Raw genomic sequence first — 11,975 nt, 5'->3', positions numbered from 1 at the left:
ACTAAGTTATATGAGGAATTTGAGCAATAGTACATCTTCGTTGCACCTTTCATTGTGATGTTGTTCCAAAACTGTATGACCTTAGGGAGAATGTTAGCCTCAGTCACCATTCACTTTCATTGGATGGAAAAAAGACTAAATGAAAGTGAATGGTGACTGAGGCTAACATTCTGACTAACATCTTTTGTGTTCCATAGAAGAAAGAAATTATGACAGAATGATCCTTTTTGGGTTGAACTGTCCCATTAAAAAATTCCTAGATATGCAGAGCAGTACTGACTGTAAACTATTACAATTGTGGAGACTGAATTGTTCAACATATCTGTATGTTATGTATGTATTAGTGCAACATAGTTCAACATATAGTGCTAAAATGTTATCAAACACCCTGAACAGTGAACAAAATTAGGACATGCATGGTAAGGAAAAATGCATTTCCATTCTAAATGTAAAAGAGTCCAATTCTCACTTTCTTGAGTCTAAACAAGTGTCTAATGTTGTAAGACATTCAACAACTTGGGTGACGATGTTGGCACAAGGTCCTTGTTTAAACAAGGATGCACCCTGCTCTGGGGAGGTACATGTAAGGTACTTTAAAACAGCGTAGGGGACATAAGAAAAGTTTGTCATGGTGTCGATTTCAAGCCCCAAATCCGACTTGGCTTTGAAGGGAAGAACCTGAGAGCACGAGAAACAATTTAACAAGATAAACAAAAGATGTTGTAAAGAAATTTCCCGAGTTTGATCTGTTTGTGATGTTAAGAATTTCACACATGGGTTGGGAAAACCCAACAGAGTTTCACAGCTGTGTCTGAGGTTGAATGTATCTTTTATTTGAGATGAGCAAGAGCCGCAGCCTGTATTTACTGTATTTAAGTTTAATGCTAAGATTGCTGGGACTGGGAATAAAATTGAATCTTATGAATTAAATGAATGCCATATGGGCATTATGTTAAACCTTGTTAACAGTTTTAATTACATTTTTTTGTAAGGAAGGTATTAATTTACTCACTGATGCATTTTGGGAGGTCACCAGGTAAGGTCAAGATCAAGACATGGATTTCCTGCCTAATATTAGTATTTAGTAATATTATGGACTACATCTATTTTAATATATCATTAGTTTGAAGAGCTGCATGCAATTATATATTGTTATTGTGATTAATTAGTACTTACAACTTGTAAAGTGTCACAAGATATAGTTGCTATAAGAGGAATATTATTAACACATGCCTATTAATAGATGGCCTAGGCAGATAATTTTATTCTCATAATAACATAATTGATCATTGATGGAGTGTTGCTTTCAAGTGCAAATACAGCAGGATTTGTGCATCTCATATTCAGACTGAATGGATGGATTCCAGAGGCTACAATGTACTACTGTAGGTATAGAGGTCTTCAACTTTGTCCCTCCCCTTTACAATTCTCAAGGCAGTTTAAGCTGCACTATGTAGGCTTGGTAAGGCTAGTTCGCTGGAACTTCTAATGTATGGACGGACGAAAGAAAATGACTAAAGCGAGGTAAGTCAGCAAAACAATGCTCATCACGTGCACTAAATTCGAAGCTCATAAAAATGACCAAAAGCAAGTTTTATGTTGCAGTGGAATACTATAAAAGTTACAACACCGACGCCTGCATATTGTTTATATAACTTTTTTTGTGTGTGCAAGGGGACAGGTAAAATTGAAAGGGAGCTCGCGCTGCTGTTTGAACGCGCGCTTGAGATCTCTTTCATACTGACGCCTTGTTGTCTCTGACAGTTCTTACGAAAATGTACTATGGTGACCACAATTTCCGTCAAAACTCCACATTTACCTCAGTTACTACTGTAAAACCAGGAAACTTATTATTATTATTATTATTATTATTATTTATTATTAATATTTATATGGGATCCCTTTCAGTCCGTGCCATTTTTTTAAAAAAACGGTTTGCTAATACCAAGTTAATCTTTTTTATTGTAAAAACAATAACTGATTAGGCTATATTTTGACGGAAACTACGGTTAACATAATAATTTTCAAATGTATTTTGAAAAATCGATTCTTGTGAAAAACCTGCGTGTGGTGATTGTCTTAAAGTAATATTCCAGGTTCAGTACAAGTTAAGATCAATCGACAGTATTTGTGGCATGATGTTGATTACAACAAAAATTAAGTTTGACTTGCGCCTCCTTTTCTAAATATAAAAAAAATAAAATAAAAAAAATAAAAAAATAAAAAAATCTGGGTTACAGTGAGGCACTTACAATGGAAGTGAATTGGGGCCAGTTTTTGAAAGTAAAATACTTTTCCAAAAGTATAGCCACAAGACAAACAATATGCGTGTTTACATGATTTTAGTATAGTAAAATCATTTACTAACCTTATCTGTGTAAAGTTATATCCAATTTTACAACTGCATTGCCATGTTGACATAATGCCGTAAACCGGAATTGCTTTAAACAACTATAAAAGCAATGAGTTACACAACTAATATTGTTGACTTCCAAATGGCAATTTGCTGTGTAGTAGAAACAAAGTATTTTGCTTTGTCTTTTAGATATTATGGCAAATTATGTTTTTTTGGGAATCAATAAAGCAGTTCCTTTCATTTTCTATGAAATCTGAACGTTCAGGACTCCATAAGTTTTCCAAAGTAAAGGGAACGTGTCTCAGCTGCTGAAAGAAATCGATTCAATGCAAATGACTCACAACACTTGAAGCAACAGAACACAGTCTATGCTGTAGTCATCACTACTACAGAGAAACACAGCTTTGTTGAATTATTTCAAATCCCTTCTGTGTTTAACCCACAAAACACCTCATCAACTACAAAAGTGGTTTTGTGTCTCGACTGAATGGCTCAAATTAAGTTAATCTCAGTTGGCTTTGCCATCTGCGAATAAGAGTTCAGTATGACTTGCTTCATTATAGTCCTGTACTAACTGAAATGCGGAGCAAAGAAAATCACAGTTGTCCCATAAATGTCAAACGAATCAGAAAAAAACAATAAAAAATAATAGAGAAATCGGATGGTGTGGTTAAGCTTTAGAAGTCCCATCAAATGGAGCATAATTGCTTTATGACAACTCTAATGCTGCTGAAATAATACACTGCTCTGCTTGTCGTATGTCTTTCACTTTATGGTAATGAGGATGAATGGTGCTTCATGATTAAGGGGGAACTTGCTCATGAGATCAGGCTTGGACAACCCTGTGATTTTCAAATGTGGGATGGTCTTAAGAGAGTGAGCTCAACTATGAAGCCAGATGTTGGCTTTTACACAGTGACTTTGGGCTGGCTGGAAGAGCTCCACAGGAAATTTTCAGAGCACTTTCTAACTTGACTCTCCCTTTGTCCTCCAAGGTTTCACTGACTGTTTGCAGTTCATGAGAGGAGAGGTGACTATTTGGGTCTGAAGAGCATAGAGTGTACCGGATACTTTCTCCAGCTGCATTGAACACCAGGTACCAAGTTAAAATGGCCAGTGGCCTCTTGAACTTGGTCCTTTTGCTGAGTATAAGTGGCTGTCTTTGTCAAAGGGATTGCACTGGCGTGAATTGTCCTGTACTGAACAACTGCATCGAAGAGGTCTTGGACACTGGTGCATGTTGCGCCACCTGCGTGCAAACAGGCTGCATGTGCGAGGGCTACCAGTATTATGACTGCATCAGTGCTGGCTTCAGAAATGGTAAGGTTCCAGAGGGCGAGTCGTACTTTGTGGATTTTGGAAGCACCGAATGCTCCTGCCCGCAGGGCGGAGGAAGGATCAGGTGCCATTTTATTCCATGCCCTGAGATTCCAGCTAACTGCATCCAATTGACAGAACCGGCAGACGGGTGCATTCAGTGTGAGCGCGTTGGATGCGTTCACGAGGAGCAGAAGTATGAAGCAGGACACTCTTTCCAAATTGACCCCTGCCAAGTCTGCCACTGCCCGAATGATGGCGGGAACCTAATGTGCTATCCAATTCCGAACTGTGACCCAAGTAGCGTTCTGAAGCCTATGCTCGAAACAACAACTGAAGAAAGCACACCAGAGAGGCGCTACAGAGACCCCATACAGCACATTTTTAACCATCAAGGTTCTAGGGGTGCCTTTACAAAACACCTTCCCGCTTTGCACAGTGATGGAAATCGTTCTTTAAAGCTGCGCCCGAGCCAAGTGGGTGAGGAGGTCGAGGATGTAGAAGACTATGATTATCCACCCACTGATTCTTTAGATCCATCTCTGCGTGATTTTGCCTTTCCTACTGAGTCATCCATCACTTTAACCCCCCACCAGGCCTTCCACAGGGGAGCCAAACAAGAACTAAGGGAGATGTTTGGTTTTCGTAAATCCACAACAGACAGGCCAGAGCTTCCCTTCCATAAAGATGATACAGACAGGATGAAAATTGGCATTCATAAAGACAAACCAAATAAAGAGCTATTCAGCCCTCTGAAATTTAAAACAGACCTAGAACAATTCATCCACCCTGTGGAAACTACAAACAGAGTGGGATTCTCCAATCACAAAGATGCCACAGAGACCCAGAGCTTTAGTCTGTACAAAGACAACTTAAGTCAGGAGGCTTTAACTGACATGGACAGCAATATTGATAATGAGCTGCTTGCATATCCTACAGAAACTACTGATGGGGATATTGTTTATTCACTGGAAGACACTACATACAGTGAAGTGGCTACAGACTCTCCAATGACTGTTGAGGAAACCACAGCTTCATGGCACACCGCTTGGAATAGCGTATCAAAGAGTTCGATTAATATACTTCTCCCCAATACAGTGGAAACAGACAGCTCCAAACAAGAGGAAAGCACGTCAAAGGATGAAGTAGCCATTTTAAATGAAACTGCAAGCGATGATGGCATTCCACCAATCGACGTTGATGAGAATGAAAGTCTCCTGAGCAGTCCAGGTCCTGTTGAGCAAAGTGTGACTGTGTCAGGTATTGACCCCAGCGAAACTTTACCAACACCTTTAGAGGACCACAGAGAACCTTCTGTAGACCATAAACAACATCATGTAGAACACAGAAAACCTGCAGCAGAACATGTGCAGTCCTTTGAAGAAAACAATACCAAGCTTGACGGGAAACATGAGTGGCAGTTGCTCTCTACTGTCAAGTTTAGTCCAACCAGCCCACCTCCTAACAAACAGTCCCACAGTTTGTTTAACTTCAGAGAGGAGGAAGAGGCAGACAACACCCTCGGCTCTCATTCCAGGATGGAGGAGGGTGAGTTAACAAGCAATCGTTTGTCATTTAATCTGTGTTTTGAGTGCTGAACTGTTGTTGAAGAGCTTGAGTGCATAATTAATACTAATGTGATTTATAGCTGACATTCACCAGGTACCACTAACCCTTATTCTGAGTACTTGGCAAACTGCCAAAGACGATCGCAGCTGTGTAAAGATGACGGTGATACATTGCCGAGGAATACAGTGGGTCCTGTGCCCTGCTGTACGACAAGACAAAACAAACAGTCCTCTCTTGAGATGTCTACGGTGACTTGTTTTCATAGCTCACATGGCAGGTTACCAATTAAAGTATTTCTGGTATCACGCAGCGCTTAAGAAAACTGTTTGCTGTCATGTTTGATTTCAGCACGTAAGTGGTAAAAGCCTCTCGCTAGTCCCAGGAATTGTGAGCTGGAGCATAAATATTCAACTCAGGGGGGCCGTCTGGATCGCAAAACCAAACATTGCTCCCGCTGGGTACATCCTCTCTGCTCAGTCATCATATTCACGCGGACACCACCTAACACCCTTGTGTTTTTCAATTAGCGGAAAACATTGCTAGCTATACTATAAACACACCATTGAGTGGAAAATGGCTTGTGACTTTGAACTAAAGGTTTTTGTAGGTTTTTTCTGCGTAATTCATCTTGACTTGTACTGGAACTGTGAAATATTTAATTGGGCCTTTGAATAAGGCACCTAGGTAACGATACGTGACTTCATATGTTCTATAACATCAACGACTTCAACAATACAAGACTCATGAGTGGTGAGGTCAGACAAAATATTAGTTAAAATGGAAAATATATCCCACACAATGTAATGGTGAATGTGAATCTCACAAAACCTGTAAAGAACATATTTACTCAAAAGATAATCAAAAGAAAGAAATAAGAAATTATATTTTTTCTATTGATACAGCAAGACCATTAAAGGGATAGTTCACCCAAAAATGAAAATTCACTCATCATTTACTCATTCTGCATGCCATTCCAGATGTTTGTGACTTTCTTTCTTCTACAGAACACAAATAAAAGGTTTTTTAGAAGAATATAGCTCTGTAGTCCTTTCAATGCACGTGAATGGTGGCCTATAAAGACAAATCCATTAAAGTAATACATAAGATTCCAGTGGTAATAATAGGTGTGGGTAACAAACAGATCAATATTTAAGTAATTTTGTACTATAAATCTCCACTTTCTCCAGCAATGCGCATTCACGAGAGGACCGAGTTCTACATCGTAAGTGTTTTTTGCCAATTCACATTCTTCATGCATATCGCCACCTACTAGGAGGAGGGAGAGAGAAAAAAGGGAAGGATAAAGCAAAGGAAATGAAAAAATAAATCATATTTGCACAATAGCCCAGTAGATGGCGATATGCATGAAGGAAGCAAATTGGCAAAAAACAGAAAAAGAACTCTCGTGAATGAACTCTCGTAGGAGGGCTGGTGAAATCAGATTTATAGTTCAAAAGGACTTAAATATTCTTCTGTTTCTCACCTACACGAATCATACCGGTCCTCAAGAAATGTATTTAACCAATGGAGTCGTATGGATTTCATTTATCTATGTGCTTTTTGGACCTTCAAAGTTCTGGCCACCATTCTCTTGTATTGTATGGAACTACAGAGCTGAGATATTCATCTAAAAATGTTTAATTGTGTTCAGCAGTCATACACATCTAGGATGGCATGAGGGTGTGTAAATAATGAGAGAATTTTCATTTTTGGGTGAACTATCTCTTAAAGATTTTTTCCGTTGTTCCCTCTAAACTGCTCACATTCGCAGCCATGCACTTAAATATCCACATTGATTGCAGACTAAAATGGGTGTTGGAAAACCATGTCCATTGATTCAATTTTCGGTATGATGCTGAAGCTGTGATAAATATTGGAAACAAGGTGGAAATAAGCAGCAAAATGCTGTGTATGCTGTAATGTGTTTACTCAAATATGTTTCATGGTCATAATGCCACAGTTGGTTAAGTCTTGCGTTAATGCATACAGATGCAACTTCAAAAATCAGGTAGGCGACGTATGTGTCAAAATATCGGATCTGTGCTTCAGTCTTTGCTGTTTAAATGCAACCTTTCTATTATGTTTTTTAATAGCCTTTTAATCAAACAACAATATTAAAAAGAAAACAACTCACTTTTAATTTATTTCTTTGTTTTTTACTGCAAAGTTCTTAGTTTAATTATTTATTATTATGACATTTACCTGAGTAATTAAAAACCTGAAGCAATCCTAACTTCATTGAGGAATACTTGAAGGTAACATGCCATTGTTATTTACAGTAATAGCCTAAAAAAATACATATTTTATTTGCTCAGGTTGCCAAAGGTTCCACCCAATAGAAAAAGGGTCTGTTCAGAAAGAACAAAAATTAGAGGGAACATTAGTTGTGACATTATTTTCGTGACAAATGCACACATACCCCTGCCCATATTCATTATTATGTTCCATTCATTACAGTATATGAGAACATAATGAGAATTACCATTCAGAATAATTAGAATTACAAAAAATTAGGCAGACCACTGCCTAGTAAAACATCTGGACACATTTTGTTAATGGGAATTTGGGGAGAAATGTGTGTAATTGTCATGAAAATAATGTCGCAATGCAAAACATCTTAATGGTCCTGAAATAAAGCATAATTATCTATAATTTCTAATTGCTTTTCTTTGATTTTGGGGTGAAATGTGACCTGGCTTTGTTTTCACAAGATTCATCCAAATAGAAGTTGAATGAACGATCATTCTGTTGCCAAATGCAAAACTCTTTTTTCTAAAACTGTTGTTTGCATAAGGTTGATAAATGTATCCCTTTGCATAAGATCTAATAACTCATTCTGTTATCATTTCTCATTGTTTAGTTACTATATAGCGGCCAAGTCACACCATTTTGTCTTGTGTGAGCTTTCATTGTTTATGCATGGTCAGCAGCATATTTCCATAAGATTAATGAACCTCTATTTTTGTATGACCAAGACATTAACTAAAAAAAATTCTCTAAGTTAAGTGTCTTTCCTGATAATACTAAGAGTGAAGTCTTAGACTGGAGAGGTCGGTCCAGATCATTGTGACAAGGCTACTTCAACCAAAAGGCAACATTGCACAATTAGTTAGATAAGCAGAGGAATTAGTTATCTTGCAGAATGCCAGTTGGCCATTGCTCAAAATAAACAGCTCTCACCGGATAGAAACACTTGGAGCTCTCAACAGTTTGCCTGTCGGCATTGCATGAGTGCGATAATCAGGGAAAGTGGAGGCATACTGTACTGATAATACGTTTGGCAGGTTTTGCAGACACCAATATTACCAACATGTGCATTGAATTTAAAGTCAGAGGTAGTGATCTAAACTGGTTCTTTTGCAAGATGCATCACACCCGCCAATTATGATTGTCTGGTATGTGCGATAAGTTTTATGGGAGACTTGTTATCTGGAATCAAAAGACGGATGCAGATTTTGTGGTGGAAAAAAAGTGATGGAAAGATTTCCAAAACTGCTTTAAAAGCAAAAGCTTAGGCAAAATCCAAGATGCCACTATGTATGAATTTTTTAACATTTAAAACACACGATGGACAAGTTAAACACACATATGCTTGCTCATGGACTGTCTGTTGTGAACGTTATTGATAAGTTCTGAACCAAGGCTGTTATTTAAGGAGAGTACTTAATGAGGTTCCAGCTTAATTCAGAGGAGCCCATGTTCGCACTTTTGAAATGTTCAAAACTGAGAGAAACTTCTAACTTTAGGCACTGAAAATAAATAATAAATGATATGTTAATAAATGATATCTGCATTCACCTCATTCAAATGCATCTAGGCTCTGTTCCCATTAAGACTTAAAGAGAGTCAGAGCCACACTGAGATAATGATAAGGACGGCACTCAAGAGATTTATTTTTAACCTCAAGGTTGACACTTATTGCAGGAAGTAGAGTCTACATTTATGTTTATACCCATATTTGTTTGTTTTGTCACATTTCTAGCCTCACACAGCAACACTGTTATCCGTGAATTTGTTTTTTTATCTTTTATTGAACATGCTATAAGATTGTGAATTAAGTGTGCTGAGATCCATATTGATTTGATCCTTTAAAATATATAATGAAGTCAAGATGGTGATTTCTTTGCCAGAGGTGTATAAAAGTAACGTACATCCACTTAAAGGGACAGTTTACCCAAAAACGAAAATTCTTTTTCATGTTGTTCCAAACCAGTATTACTTTCTTCAGTGGAACACAAAAGATGTTAGGCAGAATGTTAGCCTTAAGGATGGTTTCTGCTTCTCCGTCGAACCTATGTCGTATGCTCCGCGTACTGGCCAACGTGTTGGTTAGCATTTATAGTTCTGCGCTGGAGTGTCTGTGTTGTTTTGTGAGTACAAATCCAAAATGCTATTGTACTGAGAAAATATTCCTTCATTTCTGAAATAACTGTACATTTCATTAATAAGCAAATGCAATTAATGGATCCAAAAGTATTTATTAAGTTATTAAAGCATTAAAACAAGTTCATAAAAGTATGTAATATTTAGGTACATAATATGTATTAAACATGTTGCCTGCCATGAAGAGAGAGAATAAATCAGGCATATAATGTATGCTTGCTTTTGTGTCGCTTAAATAATATTAAATAAATATTGTGGCATACTATGACGCTCCATGCTGAAAAAGACCAACACGCAATGTTTGTTGTTTTAAACTCTACTATGCATTTAGGCAAAATAACCAACTCTTACCACAAACTCGTGTTTACAGGGATCCTGAGAGCATACATTAGCCACAGTGATCTGTTTGTTCAATTCCATATGATTTGGACACAAACACGGAGGCCATTCATCTCAGAAATTGCTGAGATGAATCGTCTCAGGCTCTGTTTCTCCTCATGGAATAAAATATTTCTGGCATCAGCTCTTGAACAAAGTGGCCAACATGATTAAATTGAACTATCAATCTTTCTAGTTTAAACATGTCTGATTTGTTAAAATCCAATAACATGCATTTTAATACTACAGTAATACATTATAAGCTGTGATGAGCAACATTAGGAATAAGGAAGAACATAAGGAATATTCTGGGTTCAATACAAATTAAGCTCAATCAACAGCATTTGTGGCATAATGCTGATTAACACAAAAATTTATTTCGTCTCCTCCTTATTTTCTTTAACCAAAAAGCACAAATCGAGGTTACAGTGATGCGCTTACAATGGAAGTGAATGGGGGGTGATTTTTGCAGGATTTAAAGGAAGAAATGTGAATCTAATAATAATAATATAAAAGCACTTCTTCTGTTAAAACTTGTGCATCGGTGGTCCTGGGTAGCTCAGCGAGTATTGACGATGACTACCACCCCTGGAGTCGCGAGTTCGAATCCAGGGCGTGCTGAGTGACTCCAGCCAGGTCTCCTAAGCAACCAAATTGGCCCAGTTGCTAGGGAGGGTAGAGTCACATGGGGTAACCTCCTCGTGGTCACTATAATGTGGTTCTCGCTCTCGGTGGGGCGCGTGGTGAGTTGCACGTGAATGCGCTATGTTTCTGCGGTAACGTTCTCAACAAGCCACGTGATAAGATGCACGGACTGACGGTCTCAGACGCGGAGGCAACTGAGATTCATCCTCCGCCACTCGGATTGAGGCGAGTCACTACCCCATAATGAGGACTTAGAGCACATTGGGAATTGGGGATTCCAAATTGGGGAGAAAAGCAAAACAACAACTTGTGCATCATGTGAGCCGTAAAGTTGTTTTAATCATAATTTTTACGGTTGTTTTAGAGTTTACGCCATTACATCATCATAGCAATGAAGATGTCAAGTTGGATATAACTTTACACCGAAAAGGTAAACAATTGTATCACACTAAAATCATGTTAACACGCATTCTTTTTACGTCTTGTGGTTATACTTTTGAAACAGTGACTTTTTTAATGTTTACGGATTAGCCCTATTCACTTCCATTGTAAGTGGCTCACTGTAACCCAGATATTATTATTTGTTATTTTTTTTTAAGAAAACGAGGGACACGTCAAAATTAATTTTTAGTTGTAATAAACATTTTTAGAGGATACCAACAATGGAATCGATTGAGCAGAAGTACTCAATCAACATGACTGAGCTTAACTTGTACTGAACTCGGAATATTCCTTTAAGGACTCGCCTTTAATAAATACTAAAACACTACAAATGTTGCTCATCACAGCTTATAATGTATTACTGTAGTATTAAAATGCATGTTATTGGATTTTAACAAATCAGACATGTTTAAACTAGAAAGATTGATAGTTCAATTTAATCATGTTGGCCACTTTGTTCAAGAGCTGATGCCAGAAATATTTTATTCCATGTGGAGAAATAGAGCCTGAGATGATTCATCTCAGCGATTTCTGAGATGAATGGCCTCCGTGTTTGTATCCAAATCATATGGAATAGAACAAACAGATCATTGTGGCTAATATATGCTCTCTGGATCCCTGAAAATATGAGTTTGTGGTAAAAGAGCTGGCATGGTAGAGCTCCTCATGCATTGTACTTTGTAAAAATGCACATTTATTCCAATCTTGCCTGTCAACCAAAGACTTTATTCTGCTCAGTGTAAATTGCTGGTGATTGTATTTTACATTCATCTGTGAATAAAATATCTCACTGTCCCCAATGCATGCAAATTCAGATTCAGAATATGATATCAGAGTGCATTAGATATAACAGTAGAGATCTCAATGCCTTCGTGGACTGGGGATG

The 11,975-nt window shown here is 37.8% G+C and overlaps 1 protein-coding gene across 3 annotated transcripts in view; it reads left to right on the top strand.

Annotated features, from left to right (window-relative positions):
- The first annotated feature begins 1,437 nt into the window (after window positions 1-1,437).
- The window catches only part of LOC127426167 (fibulin-2-like), an 88,541-nt gene continuing 78,003 nt past the window's right edge, over window positions 1,438-11,975 (top strand). For 2 of the 3 annotated variants that reach the window (XM_051672770.1, XM_051672768.1), the window contains exon 1: window positions 3,286-5,221. In XM_051672770.1, the coding sequence (XP_051528730.1) occupies window positions 3,466-5,221 (1,756 nt within the window). In that variant the 5' untranslated portion in view covers window positions 3,286-3,465. Of the gene's footprint in view, window positions 1,525-3,285; window positions 5,222-11,975 lie in introns of those variants that run through there. The other variant, XM_051672769.1, reaches the window with a different exon arrangement.

This window comes from Myxocyprinus asiaticus, chromosome 35 (genome assembly GCF_019703515.2).
Source record: "Myxocyprinus asiaticus isolate MX2 ecotype Aquarium Trade chromosome 35, UBuf_Myxa_2, whole genome shotgun sequence".
Lineage (NCBI taxonomy): Eukaryota > Metazoa > Chordata > Actinopteri > Cypriniformes > Catostomidae > Myxocyprinus > Myxocyprinus asiaticus.
The sequence above is the reverse complement of the archived record's forward strand: the minus strand, read 5'-3'. Positions and strand labels throughout refer to the sequence as shown.